Below are 25,288 nucleotides of genomic sequence, written 5' to 3'. Positions count from 1 at the left end.
ACCCCTGTCGGCATAACGTAATCATTTTAGTTGCTTCTGTTGCATTTGACACCTACCAAGATGTCAGTTGGCGCAACGGCCAGCTTATGCAGTTGAAGCGAGACAGGGCACCGCTTCATTTTGTTTTTAACAAAATAGAAGTAAAGACGACTCAAAGTGGCATAAACAGCTTGATGAAGGTCACCCCCCTATCCATTTTAACTTAGCAGATGGCATAGTTTGCATTAAAATTTGTTTTAATGTAAAAAAGAAAAAAAGCCTTCCAGGTGTAGTGATGGCATAAATTCAAGCTAGTGGAAACTGCGAGACTGCACAATCGATAGGTATAGGTTCAGATACGTATCGCTTAAACAGAGCTGTAAGAACAACTTGATAATTTGGTGGAGTTACAAAATGGTTCATTGCTTGAAAATGCACAAGAGAAAGGCGATAAACACTGGACAATACATTGTTGGGTTGTTATTTTCATGCAGCTTGATTGGTCTACGATGTGCATATAGAGGACCTAAGTTATAATGTCAGTGTTGGTTTAGAATACACCATGCCGAAATAAAGTGCGGCTTTTTCCTAGTGCCCCCTAGCTTCCTCAATCATAAATTTGAGCCTCTGCATCGATACCCGACCCCTTCATTGCGCAGTGGAGTTGGAGGCATACATCACACGCTTCCAGTGGGACATGGCGAAGTACCCCATCAAGCAGTCCCTCCGGAGCATCACCGACATCATCAGCAAGGTACGGCGACTCATAGATTATTTTTTTTATTTATTCACTTAAGAAAATACTGCCAGTCTCAATGCCAGACATTGGGTAGGGTTGGGTCGTGCAATAGATATATGAAACAAAAGGTAGAAAAAAATAGTGAGCAGACTATACAGCAGTATAGGTAGCATTTAGCAAGAACGTGTTGATTCACACAGCAAAAAACATGAAATACAGTCCACTATGCCAGCAATTGCGGTGCCATACAAAGGAATACAAGGACTGTCTGAAACCAGTGCACAGTAGATTTTTCTGTGCAAGTAAAAAGAAAAGGTGCAGGACCACTTAATCTCGTTTCTACAGAGACGTGCTTGCATGTTAGTGATAATATCAAACGTTTCGTGACCCAAAACTACGACATTATTATGAGAGTTGCCGTAGTGGAGGGCTCGTTGAATTTTCAACCACACTGTGTTCTTTGATGTGCACCTGAATCTCAGTATACGGTACTCTAGCATTGTGCATCCTCTTAAATGTGGCTGCCATGGCCAAGATTGCTGTAAATATTACCAAGGATAACTTTCGTGCTAGTGTGCAATAATACTGCTAGCAGTAGCTTTGTTTAAACCAGCATGAGAATTTGTGGGTATGGTTTCATTAGATACGAGCTGTAACGGAGTTGCTCACATCGCAAATGAAAAAAAAAATATATTGAAGGGTGTTTTTCGCCTGCCTAATGTAAGAAAATGAGGGGTCTGTTCCAAGTGGCCCAACATGGCCCAGTCATACAAGCAGCATTTCTCTCCTCTGCTAAATTCATGCTGTCGTAATGGGACATTAAAAAAAAAAAAATGCTATTTTTTATCCAGGAAATGCAGCCTGAAATGTGTTTTTCTTTTATTACCAAGAAAGTTGCCGAAAAACTTTTGCGCACCTTCCGAGGCCACAGCTTAATGAAAATGGGGAAGCCTGCAGTATTACTGAAATTTTCTGGGGGGGGGGGTTCAATCCTAACGTGGCTATGCCCCTGTTTTGAAGTAATCTTTCTTATTTAATTATTTGGATAACCTACAGGCCTTGTAGGCATTACATAAAGGGTTTACAGAGGAGTAAAGGATGCCATCACAATGCAGGCAAAATACAGTAAGAGAAAAAAAAAGTAGAAGTACAATGAAAAATAAAAAGTATTAAGCTCAAACAAGGACAGTTCAATATCAGATCTTTTAAAAACAAATTGTACACAAAATTCTACAAATCGATAACATTGGGAGAAAAAATTGGTTCCAAATCTGCATGTTACACCATAAATGTCGTCGAAAGACGATAGTCTTGCGCCTGGAGAGAGTAAACAAAACGTTTATTTGATGTTCTGCGCAAGAAAATCGGTGAATGGTATTCTGCAGGCGCTTCGTTAGAGTGCCTCGGGCATGTAGCTGAGGCGAATGAGTGCATCGAGGCACGTTAGACACGAGTGCCATCTGGCAGTTATCTTCGAAAACAAAGGTGTGCAGCCCATGGAGAAAGATGCGCGCCAGTCTCGGAGGTGATAAGGTGTAGAATGCAAAGCGACGGGCAGGTGCCACTACCGTGATGTCGTAGCAAAGCGTTGGAAACACCTTTTTGAGCATCGCGTTGCACTGTCAGCGCAGCGCGATTAAACGCTACATTCCTTAGAGTTACTTGTGTGTGCCTTTTCTAGTATAAAGGCAGACATGCAAAACATCGAAGCGTTGTTGTGGTGCCTCAGATATGCGCAATAATTACTTTTTATTTGACAATCCCACAACTATGAACGCTAAACCTTGAGCAATATTGGTGGGCGCTGCATGTGGGGTTGGCCGTTTAATGCTGTTTGAAGTATTGTTGGGGCGGACAAACAGACAAATGTACAGACAGACAGACAAACCAAAATTTTTTCATCGAAGGTCCCCAAGAAAGACTATCGTCTTTAAAACTTTCAAGTTTTCTTGATTTCTGAAATGACAATCATACGCCTCACGCAGTGACGAATACAATAAAGCTAACTAATAAAAAAACAATGTTGCATTCGAAAAGTGAGTAGAGTGCTCATTGAAAAGATTGATAATGATTGATAGTGGCAGTGCTAGATGCAAATTAATTTCATTGATCCATTCTTAGTAAAAGAAGCAAGTTCTGGTATTTTTTTTGTATGAGAACTTTGTTGCTAACTGTCTAGTTAACGGGAAATCAGTTAAACACTCAAACCTCGATTTAACGAACCTGAATATAACATAACATTGGTTATAACAAAGTAAATGAAAAATAGTCTTTTAATAGACATGGTGTTAAAAATAAACCTTTATTCGAATGTTTGGGTATAACCAACTTATTTTCGTGTAATATGCAATTGTGTTATAATGAGGTTTGAGTGCTTGCAAAAGTTACGTGCAACAAATTTGTGCGTCTTGTTGTAGCAAGTTGGCCAGATTGATGCGGACCTCAAGAGCAAGTCGGCCGCCTACAACAATCTCAAGACGCAGCTGCAGTCCATCGAACGCAAGTCTACGTGAGTTCTTACCACTACGCTGTGCGAATACTCAAATGCTTTGGATATTTGATCGAACATCGGAGTATTGCAATTTTCTTCGATTCGTATTTAAGTTAGTGAAAATGTTGAAATATTCGAAACGAATGAATAGCTGTATATTAATCTGCGCGTAAGCCCCGTAAAGCTTTTTTTTACTGCATTAGAGTAGTGTTAAGCCGTGAAAATGTCTTCTCAAAAATATAATAATTTGCACGTTTTTGTAAAGATGGTTTCACCGCAGGGAAAGAGTGCAATGCCATGAAAACACCTAATTGAAAGTTTGCATTGTCGCAAAGTCTCACTTTAAGGTTAAATCAACATGTTACTCCGATATCGATTCATCATTTTTGATGTTTAAAAGCTTGTTATGCCGGCTTATATGGTCTAATTAGTATATTAGATAGTAAAATTTCACATTCTTTACAGGGTATCACTTGCATTTTACCAAAAGTAAAATCCTGCTGCTATTTAAAGTTGTTCCCACATCCTCTGAACCGAAAATAATGTAATTTGCAGGGACCTTATGTCAGTCCTAAATATATATATATATATTGTGAGCATTATTTATGCGTCCCATCTTTTCATCGGTACATACTCATCATCACCAGTCAAGTTTAGGTTGTGGGGCTCATACTCGGGTCAATAAAGGAGAGTCTTGAGTGTACTCGACGCCATCTTACAAGTGGTGGAGAGTGCTGCCCGGTTCCTGCGTCCTCTCGCGTTCTCGGACACCCCAGCGTCTTCTAGAATACATCCCTGGAGCTCCGTTCAGGCCGCCGCTTAAACGACCTGGGTCCAGTAATGTCGCAAGCCGCCCAGTCCAGCGTGCCAGCTTCGCCACCGCTCCCACCGCCAAGAAACCCTTCTCACCTGGTCACCAGCCCTCAAAAGGATCCTCCGCTGTTCGCAGGACTTCCGGGTGAGGACGTTGAAGACTGGCTCGAGGAGTATGACTGTGTGAGTGTTATCAACAACTGGGATGAGCCTGCAAAACTCACCCACGTGGCATTCTACTTGAGCGGCGTCGCAAAAACGTGGTTTTTCAACCACGCCACAGATTTTCCGACATGGCCCGCCTTTACACGTCAGCTCCGCCAAATTTTTGCCAACCCGTCAGTGCGCTCGGATATCGCCAAAAAGAGGCTTGGTGCACGTGTTCAACGCCCTGGCGAGTCTTACACTTCTTACATCGAAGATGTTCTCGCCCTTTGCCGCCGCATCGACAACGATATGGCGGAAAACGACCGTGTGTGTCACCTGCTAAAAGGAATTGCGACTGTCGCTTTTAACGCGCTTGTGGTGCAAAATCTCCAAACCGTAGCCGATGTTGTCGCTACCTGTCAGCGCCTTGAGGAGCTTCAGACCACTCGGGTACAACCTGATATGTCTGATCTGAGCTCAAGTCATGATACAAAAGAGCTGCGTGCACTGATCCGCTGTATCATCCGCGAAGAACTTTATGCACAGGCTTCACCTCGCCACCTTGACATTCGAACGACGCCACCTGCTACTAGTTTACGGGACGTCGTGAGGGAGGAACTGGCCTTGATGACTAGTACACCAGCTCCGAGTTCACATCCCATGCCCAGTTATGCTCACGTTGCTGCAACGACGCCTGCGCCCCACCAGAGCCTGGCCTCGATGACTGTCACACCTGTCCCGAGCTCATATCCTGTGGCCATGCCAACGTATGCTCAGGTTGCTGCTAGGAAACCTGCACCCCAGCAAAGCCCAATGCAGCTACCAGCGCCCGAAGTGCATGGTTCGCTCAACTCACTCGCACCGCGACCATCTTCCCAGCCTTACAATGCCTGGCGCAGTTCGCGACCGACTTGCTTCTATTGCGGCATCCGTGGTCATATTTCAAGGTTTTGCCGACGCCGTCAGCAAGACGAACGAGGAAGCTACGATAACCTTGAACGGGACGACTTCTACGCAACTGGCCCACCCTATCGTCGGCTGTATCCGAACAGCACACGTCGGTCGCCGTCTCCGCAGAACTTTGACCCAGTTGGCAGTTCCCGGTTCTCACGTCGTCGCTCACCTTCACCGATGCGGCGTTCCTCTTCTCCTCTCCGACCTTCTACTTCAATTCTCGACCGCCAACTGGAAAATTGAACAGTGCAGCTTCGGGAGGGAAAGCTGCATCTTTCGAACTGCGTCAAACTCCTCTGGACCGCCCATCGAATGTTTTATTGGTGTATGTTGAAGGTATACAGACAGAGGCACTGGTGGACACAGGCGCATCACTTTCCGTAATTCGTGCAGACTTTTGTACCCGCTTGAAGAAAGTTAGGACGCCCTACGATGGTCCTCCCCTTCGTTGCGCAGATGGAGTCCCTATTCAGCCTTCAAGTGTTTGCACAGTCCGCGTTTTCATAGATGGAATCCTTCACTACATTCAGTTTCTTGTACTTCCTTTGTGCACTCACAACATATATATATTATAAAGGAGATTTATTAAGCAGAAAGGTTGATGCTTGGAAGGCTCGGAAGACGATGCACCAGCCGCAATTTCCGAGCTCGAGCCGCTGCTGCACACTCGATGCTGCTGCCTCTGCGCCGGAGTACTTCCTCTTCTTTACAATGGCCCCACGGAGAAAAAAAAAAGGAGCCATCCTGGCGACTTAGTCCTGTGCAGGCGGCGTTGAACCGTGGTACTGCTTGAGCCTCTGGACGTGTACAACCTCGCGGTTGCGACGTCGCAAGTCTGATGGTGGCGTAAGAGGCTCAATGAGGTAGTTTACTGGCGAAGTTTGTTCAAGAATACGATATGGCCCATCGAACTTTGGCAGAAGTTTAGAAGAGAGCACAGGTGTGCGATGCGGCACTGACAGAATACAAGAGCACCCGGAAGAAAAACGGGAGTTGAGGTCTGGGCATCACGAATTGCTTTTTGCCTGTTTTGGTCATCGCAGGTAAAGCGACGAGCTAACTGGCGGCATTCTTCTGCGTGTCTGGCGGCGTCCAAGATCGGTAGGCACTCGGAGGCGTCCGGTCGATAGGGCAAAATGGTGTCAATGGTGTGGGAGGGGTGACGGCCGTAGAGGAGGTAAAAAGGGGAGAAGCCTGTTGTCGCTTGCGTTGCCGTATTATAGGCGTATGTAATGAATGGGAGGACTAAGTCCCAGTTAGAGTGGTCAGGCGTCACATACATAGATAGCATGTCACCGAGAGTACGATTAAAGCGCTCGGTAGCCCCATTGGTTTGAGGGTGGTAAGCGGTACATGTGCGATGTACAGTAGCACACTCAGCGAGCAATTTTTCAATGACCTCGGACAAGAAGGCGCGGCCGGGGTCACTGAGGAGTTCTTGAGGGCCTCCATGACGCAACACAAAATGACCCAGTAGGAAGGTGGCAACCTCCTGTGCTGTAGCCGTTTGAAGAGCAGCGGTCTCAGCATAGCGCGTTAGGTGGTCGATAGCAACTATTATCCACCTGTTGCCAGTCGGAGTCAATGGAAGTGGCCTATAAATATCTATTCCAACCCGTTCGAAGGGTCGGGAAGGGCATGGTAAAGGCTGCAGTTCACCGGCAGAGACGTGTGGTGGAGATTTTCGGCGCTGACATTCGGCACAAGAGCGGACGAAGTTGCGGACGAAGGTATACATACCACGCCAGTAGTAGCGATGTCGAAGCCTTTCGTAGGTCTTGAAGATTCCTGCGTGGCCACATTGTGGGTCAGCGTGGAAAGAGGAACAAATCTGCGACCTCAGGGTTCGTGGAACGACGAGCAGCCACTTGCGTCCCTCTGGTGCGTAGTTGCGTCGATAGAGAAGCGTGTCACGTATCGAGAAGTGTGGAACTTGGCGCCGAAGCGTTCGCGTCTTTGGGAGTTCAGAAGTGTCGGAGAGATGATTGAGGAGAGACGCAGTCCACGGGTCATTGCGTTGTTCGATAGCAATGGGGTCAAAGTCAAGCGATGACAATGTGGAATCGCAAGCGGAGTCAGCTGTGGCATTCTGGGACAGGGGGGAACGGGAAAGGGCGTCGGCGTCAGCATGCTTCCGTCCTGACCGATAAACCACGCGTATGTCGTAATCTTGAATTTTCAACACCCAGCGAGCGAGGCGGCCAGATGGGTCTTTTAACGTCGAAAGCCAGCACAGCGCGTGGTGGTCGGTCACGGCGTCAAAAGAACGACCATATAGATACGGGCGAAACTTTCCAAGGGCCCACACAATGGCCAAGCACTCCTTTTCTGTGACGCTGTAGTTGCTCTTAGCCTTGGTAAGTGTGCAACTAGCGTATGCCACGACGTATTCCTGATGTTCCGGTTTACGCTGTGCGAGCACAGCACCCAGGCCTACACCACTGGCGTTGGTGTAGATTTCAGTTGGAGCTTCAGGATCGAAATGGCGTAGAATGGGTGGCGTTGTGAGAAGCCGTCGCAAGGTGGTGAAAGCCTCGTCACAGGCAGGGGACCACGATAAGAGGTCTTTACAGCTGCTGAGAAGTTGCGTGAGAGGTGATATAATAGACGCGAAGTTTCGGACGAATCGCCAGAAATACGAACACAAGCCGATGAAACTTCGAAGTTCTTTGATGGTGGCAGGTTTAGGAAACGCCGTAACAGCTCGCAATTTCTCGGGATCCGGGAGGATGCCTTCCTTGGAAGCAACGTGGCCCAAAATGTTCAGTTGACGCATGGCAAATCGACATTTTTTAAAATTTAATTGCAAACCGGCGTTAGTTAAGCAAGTAAGGACGTGCTGAAGGCGACGTAAGTGTGTGTCAAAGTTAGGGGCGAAGACCACGATATCATCGAGGTAACACAAGCATATCTTCCATTTTAGTCCGCGCAGGATGTTGTCCACCATTCGTTCGAACGTTGCAGGTGCATTGCAAAGTCCGAAGGGCATGACGGTGAATTCATATAAGCCGTCTGGCGTGACAAAAGCGGTTTTGGGGCGATCGGCCTCCGCCATAGGCACCTGCCAGTAGCCTGACTGCAAGTCTAAGGAGGAAAAGAACTCGGCACCCTGCAAACTGTCCAAAGCATCGTCAATGCGCGATAGTGGATAGACATCCTTCAGCGTGATCTTGTTCAATCGCCGGAAATCGACACAGAAACGAATATAACCGTCTTTCTTTTTGACGAGAACCACCGGAGACGCCCATGGGCTCTGTGAAGGTCGAATAACGCCTCTGCGAAGCATGTCGTCTACTTGGTCAGCAATGACGCGGCGTTCTGTAGCGGACATGCGGTATGGTCGTTGTCGCAGCGGTGAGTGGGACCCAGTGTCGATGTGGTGTTCTACTGCTAAGGCACGGCCGAAAGATGTTTGTTCAACGTCGAAAGAATGGCGGTAGCTCTCAAGAATGGTGAGGAGTTGTGAACGCTGCGAAGATGTCAAATCTGCAGCGATGAATGGTTGAAATATGTTTGCCGACGTTGAGTCATGCACTGAGACGACAGCCAGTTCACAGACGGAGGTAGAAGGCACCTCATCGTGGACGAATATAATTCTGGAAGAACTGATTGTCTCGACGTGGCCAAGGCACTCGTGACAAAGTAGGGATAAAGACGACGGCTCATGATTATAAATTGGCATTGTGGTTGAGCCTTCTACAAGATCGAGAGCAGCAAAAGGCAGGGGGAGGGCTCTTCCGGCGACGAATATTGGAGATGGTGTGAAGAAGACCGTGCCGTCGGATATGGCGCTGCATGAAACTGGCACGAACGCAAAAGAGCATGGAGGGATGTAGGTGTCATCGCTAACGACAAGTTTAGCGGCAGACTGGGTGTCGACGGACGCTTGGTCATCCAGTGAGCAAAATTCAACCTCAGCCCTAGCACAGTCGATTACGGCATTATGACGCGACAAAAAGTCCCATCCCAAAATAATATTATGGGAGCATGATGAAAGAACCACGAACTCTATCGTATACAGAACGTCCTGAATTGTCACGCGGGCTGTACATACTGTGGTCGGTTGAACAGGTTGAGCACTGGCTGTGCGAAGCGATAATCCGGAGAAGGGCGTCGTAACCTTACGAATGCAGCGACAAAATCCAGCATCCATAACAGAAACAGCTGCGCCGGTATCTACAAGAGCGACAGTAGGGATATTTTCGACGAACACATCAATAACATTGGTAGGTGACAAATGAGGACTTGGGCAAACCGAAACTTGTGCAGTTCTTGCCTCAGGAACTGCGTCGTCTAGTTTTCTTCTTCGTTAGGTGCGGGCCGTCGACGCATAGGAGAAGGCGAGCGGTGGCGTGGAGAGGGCGAGCGAAGACGTCCCGACCGAGGGCAGTGGTCGTCCTGGTAGCGGGCAGGCATTAGAGTGGAGGAACCGTATCGCGCGTTGAAGTCAAGCGGGAAGAAAGGCTCACGGCGGTTTTCATTGGTGATATGCGTCCGGCGGCGGCAATACCTGGCAACGTGTCCGGGGTATCGACAAGCGTAACATATCGGGCGATTATCGAGGGTGCGCCACGGGTTGGCGGTGTTAGTGCTGGTCCAGTGAACTGGAGCTGGGGGATAGCTCGCGCGAGGCTGGAACGGAGGCGCAGGCACCGTGCAAGTTGGCATGGCTGCAGCCACGGCGTAGGTGAGAGGAGCAGCCACAAGATTAGGCTCGCGAGCAGCTGGTAAGGCCTCGGCGACCTCTCCTTGAATGACTTCACGTAGAGACGTTGGTAAAGTTGCGGTAGCTTCTGGTGTGAAAGGCACCAAGGAAAGCTGTCGTGCAACTTCCTCGCGGACAAATGCTTTTATTTCGGCTATTAGTGACGCGTGGTCATGACCACTGATCACACTAGACAGCGATGCCAAATCGTGCGCTGTAGGACGTCTTGTCAGAGCTCGCCGCTTCCGCAATTCATCGTAGCTTTGGCAGAGGCTAATTACGTCGTTAATAGTGGTCGGGCTTTTCGCCAAGAGCATTTGAAAAGCGTCGTCGTCAATCCCTTTGAGGATGTGCTTACATTTTTCAGCTTCCGTCATTTCGGCGTTCACGCGTCTGCACAAATCGACGACGTCTTCTATGTAACTTGTGAAGGTTTCACCCGTTTTTCGTGCGCGTGTGCGTAAACGTTGCTCGGCACGAAGTTTTCGGACGGCAGGTCGATCGAAGACTGATACAATCGACGTTTTAAATTGCGGCCACGTTCGGACGTCTGCCTCGTGGTTTCTAAGCCAAAGGCTGGCTACACCCGCGAGCTAGAACGACACGCGTGTCAACTTGTCCGCGTCCGTCCATCTGTTTAAAGCGCTCACCCGTTCGAAAGTCGAGAGCCAATCTTCAACGTCGTTGTCATCTGTTCCACTGAAGATTGGAGGCTCCCGCTGAGGAACACTGCCTGGACAGGTGGCCGGAAGAGATGGAAGCGTCTGCTGATCGGCGTCCGGCATAGCAGAAGGTAGCCGTCGAGAACGGAGTTCCAGGATGGTAGCGGGAAGGTGTAAGGGACGGTACCCCGCACCTCCACCAATTATAAAGGAGATTTATTAAGCAGAAAGGTTTATGCTTGGAAGGCTCGGAAGGCGATGCACCAGCCGCAATTTCCGAGCTCGAGCCGCTGCTGCACACTCGATGCTGCTGCCTCTGCGCCGGAGTACTTCCTCTTCTGTACAATATATATATATATATATATATATATATATATATATATATATATATATATTGTGCAACTTAGGTCATCCCAAACATGCCCACTTTCTTTACGACATGTGATATATACTTTTCGAATTCAATTTGAAATTATTAGACCAGTATCACTAGCTGCTTCAAATTCACTGCGAAGATAAAATTCACTATTCGCACATGCTTCCTTAACACCGTTATGCCAGAGAGGCATCTTTGAAAGAGTCATTGTCAGTTCATTTAATGCTGCATTCAGGAAGTTGGCTGTGGTGTTTCACTTGGCTGTGGCATTCTATTTAACCAAGCAAGGCATTGCGAGTTTTGATGCCTAAATTCAACATGAAATCGAATTCAAAAGTGACATTAGGATGTCTAATATGCATTAGCTGCATGAATATTGCACCATTTGGGTTTGCATATGAGCAATTAGAAAGCATTGTTTTATTAGAACTGAAATTTTTAGGACATACTTTAAGCTGATCCTCATAAGAAAGCTGTACAGGATTTTTTTTTTTTTAAGCGATAAGCAAGTATAAAATTTGAGGTTCAAGGGAGATAGTGCTGTGGTGAAATAATATTGAATCAAACAGTTTAATAAACAGTATATATAAAATAGTCTATGAAACAATGAGACTTTTTGTAACAGCCCAACTAACTGACACAATATTTTTGAAAATTAGTACGAGGCATGTGTGTACGTTCGAATAACACGTTCGATGCTCTAACCACTGAGCTATCACAGCGGCCTAATACGAGGCATGTGTGAATGTCAGTTTCTTTTGTTGTTCACAAAGTGTAGGGAAACGAAGCTTGAATAGTAATAATATTTGAATAGCAGTTGTGCCAAAGTTAGAAGTAGCAAAATATGCTACATTATCAAATTGACTATATTAAGTGCATATAAGCCTGTATAACAAGCTTTTAAACTGGAGAAACAATTGATCAAGGCAAAGGTACTATTTATATTAACCTCAAAGTGTGGCTTCTCGGTAATGAGGATTTCCCCTTTTACATTTAGTTTCATGGCATAACGGTCTCATGCTGCAGTAGAGCCACTTTTACAGGGTGGTTATGTGCGGTCAAATGCATGTCTGTTTAATCATTTTGAATAATTTGAATTCGTGTCAGAAGTAATCTTGAATATATTTGAATAATTGAAGCACTTCAATATTTGCTTATAGGGGGATATGTGCTTGACGTCATTCGCAAGGATTTCTTGAATCGGGGTCGCCATATTGGATGTCCATGCACTTGCCGCACACAAAAAAAGCATGCTGCACATGCTGTGTCCGAGATCCATACAGAAATTCGGACGTCTAGAAGCCTCTGGAACTTCTCCTATACCCCAAAGTATGGACAGCTAGACCATAGAGTTTCCTATAAGTACTCTAGAGGGAACTCTGGCACTAGTGTCCATAGAAGCTGCAGTGCGCAGCACTTAAGCGAGCATGGGAATGATGGGTAGTACACACATTGGTCTAATTTTTGTACTTTAGGCTCTGCATGGCCTCGCGCGGCTTGGAGCCGCTTGTCACGAGACGACAATCGTCAAAAGTTGCGCAGCTGCATTCCAACACCTTAACCTTTTAGACTCTCCAATTCAAATCCGGTCTCGCAGTTCACAATAGTCTGTTTTTTTATTTGAAACAAAGTCAAAGCGCAGCAATAAATAAAGCCACAAGTGCTGAAATCTGCAAGCATGGAGACTAGGCATATTTGTGTACTACCATCATTCCCATGGTGGCTTGATGATTGCAGCGCCACGGTCCCTTCTAGTCATTTTTAGAAAACTTTATGGGCTGGACGGCGTGTACGAATATACCTTCAAAATGGCGGGGTGATAGTGTTGCCCCCTTGCAGATCGATGCATAACTATTTTTGTTTTTTGCAGAAGAGGGGCAGTCTGAAAATGTATTTTTGCAACACCTGTCTTTTAGCTAACTGCCTTCTTGCATGATCATCATCAGCCTGACTACGCCTACCGCCATACAAAGGCCTCTCCCATGTTCTGCCGGTCAACTCGGTCTTGTGCTTGCTGCTGCCACTCTATAGCCGCAAACTCCCTAATCTCATCTGCCTACCTAACTTTGTCTCCCCCTCACCCACTTACCTGCTCTTGGAATTCAGTCTCTGATCCTTAATGACCAGGAATTATCTTGCCTTTGCACTACATGCCCTGCCCATGACCATTTCTTATTCTTGATTTCAACTATAATATTCTTAACCCCCGTTTGTTCCCTGATACACTCTGCTCTCTTCTTGTCCCTTAGGGTTACACCTATGATTTTCCTTTCCATTTCTCGCTGCATCGTAATCAACCTAAGTCCCATTTTACATAAACAGTGGTTGACTCCCCATGCCCAGCTATATGTTATTTGTCCTCAATGCATGTCACCGTATTGCACCAGAATAACTTTTTTGCTGGTGGCCTTTTGCCATCGCAGGGGCAGCTTGCTGGTTCGCAGCCTCGCAGACCTGGTGTGCAAGGATCACTTTGTGCTTGGCTCCGAATACCTGACCACCCTTCTAGTCGTGGTGCCCAAGTGAGTGTCAAAAGGCTCCAGCTTGTAGTGTCCGCCTCGGTGGATCAGTTTCTAAGGTGCCCGGTTGCTGACCCAAAGGTCGCGGATTTGATTCCGGCACTGGCGGTCACATCTTGATGTAGGCGAAATGGCAGAGGCCCGTGTACTGTGCGATGTCAGTGCATGTTAAAGATCACCAGACGGTCGCCATTACTGGAGCCCTGCACTGCAACGTCTCTCGTAATCATATCTTGGTTTCGGGACATAAGGCCTGAGATATTATCATCATATTCAGCTTGTGGTATATGTGCCTTGTCACTACCAATGATCTGTAAATCGCGGGGCCAGAGGACCTGCTGCCTTGGCTTACAGCTGTGGCATTTTGCTGCTGAGCTGCGAACATCTGGGTTTGATTACTGATTATAGCGGTCATATTTTGATAACAGTGAAATTCAAAGACACCCATTAATATTGATAAGTTGATAAGCCACCAAAACCTCACAGCTGGTAAAATTAAACTCAAATTGGGACGTGCCCAATAAAAGAACATGAGCTCTTGGCAGGGCCGTACTGGAAGGTCGCGGAATCGAATCTTGGCTGTAGTGGCTGCATTTTCGATAAAGGCAAAAATACTGAGGCCCATGTGCTTAGATTAAGGTGCAGTTAAGGAACCCAGGATGTCAGAATTTCCGAAGCGCTCCGGTATGGCATTCCTTATAATCAAATCATGGTTTTGGAACATTAAACCTCAACTATTATTATTATCAAAAGATAATTTGGTAGAAGTTCACTAAATAGTAAGCTTATGTACCACTGTTATAGCATACCAGGAGGCTATAATAGTGCTATGAGTTACGATTCCTTCTGAAATAGTTATGACTCCTTCAGAAAACACTCCATGCACAAAAGGGGTAAGGCGTGCTTGGCGCTTGTAAACCCTGCATTTGCACCAGCTTTTCTGCTGAACCTGGGGAAGGCTGAACGAAATATTTGACAGCTTCTTCCAAGGACGGGCTTTTTACGTGTGAACAGTTAATTCACGCACTTATAATTATAGTGATGATTGTTGTTTATGTGCAACTAATGCTATCTAAATTGTGGCAAACGCATACATTTTCTCATCTTGTTTTACCCCTGACCTAGGAATACTCGACTACCTTTCAAGGGTGAGAATGAGGGGAATTTTCTAACATGTTTAGGGGGACATCAGAGCACTGTTATCCAGGCTGAGCTCAGGAAGCTTTACGCATAATTCACGGTAGCATTCTTCTACGCTGTAGCAAGTTTTTGTGTGTGGACTAGTTTTATTATCATTTAAGTTTTTTATTAGAGATCACAGTTGATTTTTTTTCTACATTCTTTGTCTTTGTACAAAGGTATGCTCATCACCAGAAGGTTGAATAAACAAAGTTTTGTTTGTATATTCGGGCTGAGTAATTGAAAGAGGTCTTTCGACTGCTTTCTGTGCCGTGCCATTGCTTTGTTGAGACTTCTCACCTCTCCTCTCGGGTGCTGTCCAGAATTCTGTACAAGGACTGGTATTCCAAGTACGAGAAGCTCTCCGACATGGTGGTGCCATATTCGTCCCAGTAAGTGACTCTTCCAACTTCTTGAATAGATTCCAACTTCAATGTGCTATATTCACTTTATTGTAATACAACCACTATGGTAACACAAGAAGTGACCTTTCATTGAATCTAGGAAGAAAAAAATAAAACAGAACAGAATTCTGTGGATCGTTGCACTTTTTCAGACAACTTAAGTTTCGGTAACTTCGGTGTTGGACTGTAGCACAAAGGTCCGATTCAGGTGGCAGAAATCTGTAAAGAAACTCACATTATATTCAAGTAAATATGGTAAGTAAATTCACTCTAAATGAATTATTTTAGTTTAACTTCTTCCACCAAACACCTTGTATTTTTTTTTTACTTTGGTTTAACAAAGCATAACAAAATTTTGCTACCGCCACTGAGAAACACTGAGCCAATAACTGAAGCTTCTTTCTCCTGGTGCCTTTTTTAATGGTGTTGATTTGCATGTGGTTCTTGTGAATGCATTTTTCAAATTGCTTGTGTGTGACACAGTGCCCGTTGAGGCAGAGCAGTGTTTTCCGGCAGCAACTGGCAGTATGGGGTGCATATTCAAAGGACTCTCAAAATGTTCACAGGTGATGTCGCAGATTTCAAAGTGCTATTTCGTGATTTTGGGCGCATTCATTCGGCAAAATTTCGCCTAACTTGGTATGCTGATTTGCTGGCTCCCTTAGAAGACTATGTGCTTTATTTTAACTGATTAGGCACTATGTACATGATAAAATCTATGACATCATGGCAGCTGGTCCAGGAACTTCTGAGGTGGTTGGTCATAAAACATCGCGAAAAACCACAGGACACATAGGAACGCAATGTTTTTTTGTGTGGTGTGGTTTTTCATGCTGTTTTATAATCATGTGCTGTGTACAAACGAATCTTTTTGCACTTTTGGAATATGCACCTCTGTGGTGGTGTCGCCACCGTCACTTCTTTTTTGAGTTTTTTCCCCCTCACTGTCTTCTCGCTGCAAGCATGGTAGTTTTGGTAATATACACCCAAATGTGGATATAACGAATCCAGATATAATGAAAACTTAATGAAGAATTGTCTCATAATGTAGTCTTAGGAATATACCTCTATAACAAATATTTGGATATTACAAATTTACTTTCGTGTTATATGCAACTTTGTTATAGTGATGTTTGGGTGTGATACGGTGATGTACTTGATAGAGAAGCTCCGCCGCAGAGGTCTAGTGGCTAATGTACTCGGCTGCTGACACCCAGGTCGTGGACAGAATTCTGGCTGCGGCGGCTGCATTTTCGATGGAGGCAGAAATGCTGTAGGCCCGTGTGCTCAGATTTGGGTGCATGTTAATGAACCCCAGGTGGTCAAAATTTCCGGAGCCCCCTACTACAGCGTCTCGTAATCATGTGGGAGTTTTGGGACGTTAAACACCACATATAAATTAATCGATCGACTTAATGCGAGGAAAATCATTTTTCTTTTTTGCGTCTCCTTAATGCTCTTCTCAGCTTTTGAGCACAGGAGGGGAAGAGCGGGCAGGTGACGCTTGGCCTATGAATGTTGTTATCATGTGATTTGCCTGTGCTCTTTATGTGTCATGCACTTGTATGAAACGACGTTCGATAAATTTGCAGGTTGGTGTTTGAGGACAACGAGCACGGCTTGTTCACTGTCACGCTCTTCTACAAGGTGGTGGATGAGTTCAAGCTTCACTGCCGAGAAAACAAGTGAGTTCCGTCCGGCCCAGCACTCCCCAAGACTCACTCGCACAGGTGTATCTTCATGCAATAGATAGCTCGCACGCGCCTCCGTGGACGTGGCCTGGGAACATGCTGGCCCTCCAAGATGGCAGCCTTGATGACTGACGGGTTGCGCCGAACCTGCTTTGATGTCATAAGGATGTGGAAGGAACACGTCTGTGCACAAATTACAAAAGAACCAGCTTATTTGTTTTCATAACATTAGTTTGAAATGTTGAACATGTCCTTCGTGCTGGTGCTCCAACGTGGCAGTGTCAGTGACGTTGGCGTGAGACATCTATATTTAGCTCTTTTTTTTTTGTTACGTATCTTTGCCTGATAATGATAAAAATAAGAAATAAAGCCTCGTTATAACAAACCCAGATATAACAAAATATTGGTTATAACGGAGTAAATAAAGAATAGTCTTGCAATCTATAGTGTTAAGAGTATACCTTTATAGCGAATTTTTGGATAACGAACTTATTTTCACGTAAGATGCAACTTTATGAAGAGGTTTGAGTCTAATAATCTTTGTTTCCTCAAAGATATGAACCCTCCAGTGATGTGTCAAGTTAGACAGAAAGGGAAACGCCTCACGCTCAACTGCTAGCCTTCACCACAAAACAACGGTTGGCCCGCATGTCATCAGTGTGACGTATGAATTTTCAGGGGGAAGTGTCAAGCGCAGAACTTTTCACGAAGGCAAACAAAAGCTGTTGTTTCTGTATTCCTAACGATGCCTTTTCGCGGTGCTTTTAAGTGGGACCTACAACAGTTACAAAACAATTACAATTCAACTGCGAAAGAATCATTCCACACACTTTTCAATGCAGTTACTTAGACTTCCTTGTTCTCCCGCATTCCTCTTCGAAATTAATTTCTGCTCTTCTTTGACTGGCTCTAGTGCCTGTTGGTTTTCTACTGTAGCTTCTTGTGTCTTGCCGTTTCTTTGAGACCGAGTGAAATGCACTTGCGCCTCGTCATGAAAATCGTGCCGGCGGTCCACAGGCTTCTGCATGTAACACCTTCTCGTGTCGTGCAGGTTTGTGGTTCGCGAATTCGTGTACGATGAGAATGCGCTGCTGGCTGGCAAGAACGAGATCGCTAAACTGGAGAGCGACAAGAAGAAGCAATACGTGAGTGGCTCTGCTTTTGCACGTTTTTCAGCATGCAGAACGAATATTAACAATTTATGGTGGTGGAGTTGGTGCCGCACAAAAATTTTTTCCTTTAGCATAGAGATGGAGAGAAAAAAAACTTTTTGCTGGCTTCTATATACCGCTGGCATGCTACTCTCTATAAGAATGAGAATAAAGGATTTCATAAGAGATAGAGGAGAAGAGTGATTAGAATGTAAACAAATACATGAAATTTGCAAGGAATGTGATAAAATTATTTACAATTAGAATGTCAGCTAAGTTATGATTTTCTGATGTGAATTATTATATCATGAAAGCCTTCCGACAAGGCCAATATTGGACAGGTAGTTGACTAAAGAGTGTACAGCCACTTTGAGCAAAGTTGTCTTCATGAGCCTTCGTCAATTTATTTGACTATAGTAGTTCCAGCTTCTACAGTCTGCAACTGGCGCTTGGGGGCAAAAATTATTTCATTTATTATTATTACAGCTCCAAGGCCCCAGTTAGGTACAGTGTGAAAGTTGGGGTTCAATTTGAGTGAAAGTGTGGCTCGAGTGCTCGTGCGAGGATTCGGCTTGTTTAGAATGCCATCTCCAGTACTTTCATGTATGTTGCTGATGGCTGGCTGTATTGCCTTTGCGTGGGTCGTGCTGGCATGATTAGGTTAGGATGGGCTGGGTTGTGTTATGTTTACAAGCTTAGGTGAGGTTGACAGCGAGTAATGTTGTGGCTTCAAGCAATGTCAGGCCAAATAGTAATTATCACGGTGAATAGCTCAAGTAGTTTGGAGATTCGTAAAACAAGAGCAAGCCTTCACGCAAGTGGCAGGTTTTGGTAAATACGTATTTGTTTTTGTAAGGAATATAATGTAAGTGCAAGGTCACAAGCGGTATCAGCGTCGGTACAAAAGCAGCAAGAGCTAGGCGGATGTACGGGCAGCGTCGCAGCAGCAACCAGGCAGTCTTAGCTCATGCCTCGCGCCAACGTGTCGATGTCGCTGCAGTAGTGGGCATTCCTCTTCACTACACTTCGTCCTCCGTCGGAAAAGGAGCCATCCTGGCGACTCACGGTGAACAGAGTACGAGCGGATCGTAATAAGGTTTCAGCCGCTGTACGTGAACGGTTTCACGTCCCCGAAAGCGCTGGTCTGTGGATGGCGTAGCGGGTTTGACGATGTAGTTAACTGGTGAAGTCTGCGGGACAATGCGGTAGGGTCCCTGGTATTTTGAAAAAAACTTCGAAAAAAAGCCTCTAGGCACAGCGGGAACCCAAAGCCACACAAGAGTGTCCGGAACAAAGTTACTGTATGGCTGGTCTCATCGGTCGATGGTTGTGAACGACTGGGCGAGCTTACGGCGTTCCTCGGTGTAGCGGGCAGCTTCAGAGATGGGCGTAGACTCGGAGGAATCGGGGTGGTAGGGCAGAATGGTATCTAGTGTGGTGGAAGGGTCTCGGCCATATAACAGGAAAAATGGTGAAAAGCCCGTAGTCGCCTGTGGAGCAGTATTGTAGGCGTATGTCACAAAAGGCAGAATGAGGTCCCAGTCAGAGTGGTCTGAGGCAACATACTTTGCTATCATATCCCCTAGGGTACGGTTGAACCTTTCCATCAATCCATTCGTCTGCGGATGGTAGGCGGTGGTAGTCCGGTGAATGATACGGCATTCGGCAAGGAGTGCGTTGACGACTTCAGAGAGGAATACACGTCCTCTGTCGCTGAGAAGTTCACGCGGTGCGAGGTGATGGAGAATGAAGTGCCGCAGGAGAAAAGAAGATACGTCGCGTGCCGTGGCAGCAGGCAAAGCGGCTGTTTCTGCGTATCGCGTCAAATAGTCGACAGCAACAACAATCCAACGGTTTCTGGAAGCCGTGAATTGAAGAGGCCCGTACAGATCGATCCCAATGCGGTCAAAAGGCCTGGCTGGGCAAGGGATTGGCTGGATCGGACCAGAGGTATGATGAGGCAGAGCTTTCCGTCATTGGCACTGCGGGAATGACTGAATGCACTTGCGCAAAAAGGTGTACATGCCTCGCCAATAAAACCGGGAGGAAAGCCGAGTGTATGTTTTGAAGATGCCCACATGTGCGCACTGAGGGTCAGCGTGGAAAGCTGAACATATTGCAGCACGAAGATGGCGAGGTATGACCAGTAACCACTTTCGGCCGTCATACTTGTAATTTCTGCGATAAAGGAGGCCATCGCGGACCTCAAAGTGAAGCGCTTGACGGCGCAACGTTCGAGAAAATGGAGAAGTCGACGGATCTGAAAGGAATCGCAGAAGAGAACTGATCCAGTCATCCTTGCGTTGCTCAGATGCCATGTCACAGTTTTCTGGGAACGCAACCATTTCGTCCACGGCAGATAAACATGCAGAGCTTTCGGAGGACATAGGTGAGCGTGATAGAGCGTCGGCATCAGTGTGAGGTCGGCCAGACCTGTAGACAACACGCATGTCGAACTCTTGCAACCGCAAAGCCCAGCGAGCTAAACGGCTGGAGGGGTCCTTCAACGTGGATAACCAACAAAGCGCATGGTAATCGGTGACTACGTCGAAAGGGCGACCATATAGGTACGGTCTAAATTTACCTAAGGCTCATATAATTTCCAGACACTCCTTCTCTGTCACAGAATAGTTCTTCTCCGCTTTGGTGAAGGTACGGCTTGCGTATGCGACTACGTACTTCTGGAATCCCGATTTGCACTGCGTGAGCACGGCGCCAAGTCCAACACCGCTGGCATCGGTGTGTACCTCCGTCGGGGCAGTCGGGTCGAAATGACGCAAGACTGGCGGCGAGGTTAACAGGTGGCGCAACTTTTCGAAAGCATCGTCACAGGCGGGTGACCAAGCGTAACTTTTCGAGTCACTACGTAGAAGTTCAGTCAAGGGGGCGGTGATCACAGCGACATTCCGAATAAAGCGGCGGAAATACGAGCAGAGGCCAAAAAAGCTGCGCAGATCCTTCAGAGACGCAGGTTTAGGGAACTCTGCAACTGCCCAAAGCTTCGTGGTGTCAGGAAGAATACCCTCTTTAGATACAACATGACCGAGGATGGTGAGCTCACTTGCGCCGAAGCGGCATTTCTTCAGGTTGAGCTGAAGGCCGGCGTCAGTTAGGCACTGCAGTACTCTATCTAGCTTGCGAAGATGAGTTGAAAAATCCGGTGAAACTATTACCACCTCATCCAAGTAGCACAGGCATCTTTTCCACTTCAGGCCACGCAAAAGATTGTCCATCATCCGCTTGATTGTTGCGGGCGCGTTGCAAATACCAAAAGGCATGACACAGAATTCGTAAAGGCCATCAGGTGTGACAAAGGCCGTCTTAGGTTGATCTTCAAGGGTTAGATGGACTTGCCAGTAGCCACTCCGTAAGTCAATAGAAGAGAAGAACTCCGCACCTTGGAGGCAGTCAAGGGCATCATCGATTCTCGGTACTGAGGGGTAAACATCCTTTCGAGTTATTTTGTTAAGACGACGGTAGTCAACACAGAAGCGAATTGACCCGTCCTTCTTCTTAACGAGAACGACTGGAGATGCCCAGGGGCTGTTCGAAGGCTGGATGACGCCACGCTTAAGGATGTCAGCTACTTGGTCATCGATAACCTGGCGCTCGACTGCGGACACGCGATAGGGTCTTTGACGCAATGGCGCATTGGTACCCGTGTTGATGCGGTGACACACGGTTGACGCACGGCCGAGGGGAGTATGCTGGCAGTTGAAGGAATAACGGAATTTGTTCAGCAGTCGTAGAAGCTGAGCACGTTGCAAAATGGTTAACGTGTCGGCGATGGAGCTGCTCAGTACGTCCGGCCTAGTAGTCTGCGGCAAAGAGGCACAGGTCACTCCGGCGACTTCGTGTTCGGCGGAAGGACCAGTCGGCATGTCGATAATTGCAGAAGGGTCGAGACTGTAAACACGCCCGACGCACTCACCCCGAAGTAGTGTTACAGGACATGACAACAGGTTCGAGATGAGCAGTCTGCTGACGCCGTCATGAAGTTCTAGAAGGGAATAAGGTAGCGGCGAACACTTGCGACGAACGAAAAGAGCAGATGGTGTGAAAAGGGCACTAGACTCGCCGAGAGAGTTGCAAGACACCATGGTAAGGGCAAAAGAGTGCGGCGGTATGATGACGTCTTCAGCAACAAATAGTTTGTCCCCGGTTTCATGAGCATCATATAATGGAGCGCCGTCAAACACTTCAAATGCCACCTCAGCGCGAGAGCAGTCGATGACTGCCTTATTAGCGGAGAGAAAATCCCAACCCAAAATGAGGTCATGGGAGCAGGAATCCAACACTAGCAATTCAACGACATAAATGAGGCTATAAATCGCAATGCGAGCAGTACAGGCAGCGGCCGGTGTGACGTGATCTGTGCTGGCTGTACGAAGTGATATACTTGCTAGTGGCATCATAACTTTTTTGAGCAAGCGGCAGAGTCTAGCACTTATCACTGAAACTGCAGCACCAGTGTCGACAAGAGCGAGTGCAGCGACCCCGTCCACATGTACGTCCAGAACATTCGTTGGTAAAGTGAGAGGCCTTGGTCTTTTCGCTGGCGACGCAGTTCCTGCCTCTGGAACTGCGGCAATTAGTTTTCCCGCTCCGGCGATGAAGGACGACGACGCATCGGCGATAGCGAGCGGCGTCGAGGTGATGGCGAGCGGCGGTTAACAGGAGGGCGGTGGTCGGCGTACGATGACATCTGGTCGGGGGGAGGGCGGGCATCCACTGTAATCGAAGGGCACGGTGGTACATAAGGGGCAAGTTAGAAGCTCTGGTGGTAGACAGGGACGCGCCGACGGCAGTATCGCGCTATGGGGCCAGGTAGGCCACAGGCAAAGCATATTGGCTGATTGTCGAGTGTACGTCATTGTCCACTACTCTAGACGGACCTTGGCTGAGCGAACTGAGGAGTGGGTCGCAGCGGCATGGCTGATGACAGTGATGTGAAAGTCTGAAGAGGTGGTCGAGCGGCCGCTTCAGCATAGCTTTGAGGTGCATTTATCTAGGCACAGGCAACAAGGGTTGGCAACGGGAAGCGTCACGGGCAGATGGCAGAGCCGTGCAAACTTGCTCTTGGATGACCTGACGAATGTTTGCTGGCAGAGGTGACGGTGGTTGGCCGGCTGTTGATAGCAGCGATAGCTGACGAGCGACCTCAGCACGAACAAACTCCTTGATCTGCGATAGCAGCGACTGAAGGTCAGATGTGGTGGTCAAGCTTGAGAGGGTGTCATCCGGGACATCAGGGCGTCGCGTGAGAAGACGCTGTCGTCGCAGCTCGTCGAAACTTGAGACAACTCGATGACCTCAGAGACAGTGACAGGGTTCTTGGAGAGCAGCATTTGAAAGGCGTCGTTTGAAATGCCTTTCATGATATGTCGCACCTTGTCAGTTTCTGCCATCGATGGGTTGACACGCCGGCAGAGATCGAGGATGTCCTCTATGTAGCTGGTGAATATCTCACCAGATTGTTGGGACCGGCCTCGTAGGCGTTGTTCTGCGCGAAGTTAGCGCACACCAGGGCGTCCAAAAAGATCTGCGATGCAGGTTTTGAAGGTGGTCCAAGTGGGGATATCCGCCTAATCGTTTCTGTACCACAGCTTGGCAACATCCGTTAAATAAAACATCACGGTACGAAGCTTTGTGGGATCGTCCCATTTGTTGGTAGTGCTGGCTCGTTCATAAGATTCCAGGCAATCCTCAACGTCTTTCTCGTCGGTGCCGCTGAAGATGTCGGGTTCTCGCAAGAGCTGGGCACCGGGACAGCTCCTGCGTAGCGAAGCCGGTGGGGGTGTGAAGACAGCATGACGTCAGGCATGACGGACGGCAGCTTTCGGCTACGCAGTTCCAGGACTGGGGAAGGCTGCAGCACTCTCCACCGAAATATAATGTAAATGCAAGGTCACAAGCGGTATCAGCATCGGTACAAAAGCAGCAAGAGCTAGCCGGATGTATGGGCAGCGTCGCAGCAGCAACCAGGCAGTCTTAGCTCGTGCCTCGCGCCAACGAGTCGATGTCGCTGCAGTAGTGGGCATTCCTCTTCACTACAGGAAGAGCAGTTTTTGCGAAAATTGCATTCATTATGAGTGAGTTCAGCTGGCTTTCGATACTTATCTGCCACATTTGCCAGGATTACTTTGCTTCACTTGGGTTACTTCTCAGTCTTCGCATGCAGCTCGAGTTTCAGCCGGCGTGGGAATGGTGCAGAAAAATGAGAATTAATTTCAGAAAGACGGCTTAGAACAACTTGGCGTCAGCATGTAGCACTTCAGTTCCTGTGCTTCCCGATGTACACTCACACCTCAATATAACGAAATATCAGTTATAGCGAAATGAAAAATAGTCTTGCAATAGATACATGTTAGGAATTTTTATAACGAGTTTTCGGATGTAAGGAACTTATTTTTTGGTACAATGCAGCCTTGTTGTAATGAGGTTTGGGTATACCAACTAGTCCAGTGCTGCATGATTTTGCAATCTGTCTTCATTCAAGCATGAGTGAACCTTTTTTTTCATTCTCTTTTTTGACAGGGGCTTCTGATACGTTGGCTGAAAGTCAACTTCAGCGAAGCCTTCACTGCCTGGATCCACGTGAAGGCCCTGCGACTCTTTGTCGAGTCTGTTCTGAGGTAACTGAGCTCCACATGCCTCTGCCTTTGCTGTCATGACCACTAAGTGACACGTTTTAACTAAAAGAGTGTCGCACGTTCAGTCGCCAAATTTGATGACTGCCTGCACTCGATAAGAGTACTTGTAGTGTACTCCTATGAAGATAAACTCTGCTAAACCAAGCTTTCGGGCACTGGGACCAATGTGTTTACATATTGCTTCTAATATCTGAAGGTTGGTTTAACCGAGTTTGGTTTACTTTGGCTTGCTGAATTGAAGTACAGTCAGCTCCTGATAATTACAAGTTGCTTAATTGGAATTTTTGGTTAATTAGAAGTCAACAAGTGGTCCCATAAATTTTTTTTTTCAGTCAAGAGCCTCAAGAGGACTGTAATTTTTCAATAAAATTGAGAGTGTTTTATGTGCCAAGACCGCCAAATGGCTGTCGGACTGCACTGTTGTCGCCATCGCCACTGCTCGCAGTGCCACGGTTCATGAAGCAGCCATCTTGTTTAGTCAGCGCTGGTGCATCGCATTGATCACATCGGCTAACTAAGTCTTTCATTGTGATGTGTCGACTGCTTCAGTGGCGCTGGTTTGAAGTCTGGTTGAAGTTAGAAAAGCGCGACTGGACGCAGGCAGAAAAGAATGCTCAAAACGCACACACAGTGTTGTGTGTGTTTGCGTGTTCGGCTCCATCCGCGTCCAGTTGTGCTGTTCAAACATAGCATGATAAACTAACTAGCCCGCCAATGCACTGTGAATTGATTCTGCATGTGTTTCCACTACTGATTTGGAGCGTTGTGGTGATGACATTTGACAATGGCAAATGGTGGCTCCTACCGAATGCTGGACCTGGCAAC

General features: G+C 47.0%; 1 protein-coding gene across 1 annotated transcript in view; it reads left to right on the top strand.

The window, feature by feature from the left end:
• LOC142774805 (V-type proton ATPase subunit C-like) overlaps positions 1 to 25,288 on the top strand; it is a 35,110-nt gene that overhangs the window by 3,424 nt on the left and 6,398 nt on the right. The window contains exons 5-11 of the mRNA XM_075875895.1: positions 639 to 733; positions 3,136 to 3,227; positions 13,290 to 13,388; positions 14,888 to 14,956; positions 16,561 to 16,653; positions 17,711 to 17,804; positions 24,348 to 24,445. Of these exons, the coding sequence (XP_075732010.1) occupies positions 639 to 733; positions 3,136 to 3,227; positions 13,290 to 13,388; positions 14,888 to 14,956; positions 16,561 to 16,653; positions 17,711 to 17,804; positions 24,348 to 24,445 (640 nt within the window). The remainder of the gene's footprint in view (positions 1 to 638; positions 734 to 3,135; positions 3,228 to 13,289; positions 13,389 to 14,887; positions 14,957 to 16,560; positions 16,654 to 17,710; positions 17,805 to 24,347; positions 24,446 to 25,288) is intronic.

Source organism: Rhipicephalus microplus, chromosome 10, assembly GCF_043290135.1.
Source record: "Rhipicephalus microplus isolate Deutch F79 chromosome 10, USDA_Rmic, whole genome shotgun sequence".
In the NCBI taxonomy this organism is placed as follows: Eukaryota; Metazoa; Arthropoda; class Arachnida; order Ixodida; family Ixodidae; genus Rhipicephalus; species Rhipicephalus microplus.
The sequence above is the reverse complement of the archived record's forward strand: the minus strand, read 5'-3'. Positions and strand labels throughout refer to the sequence as shown.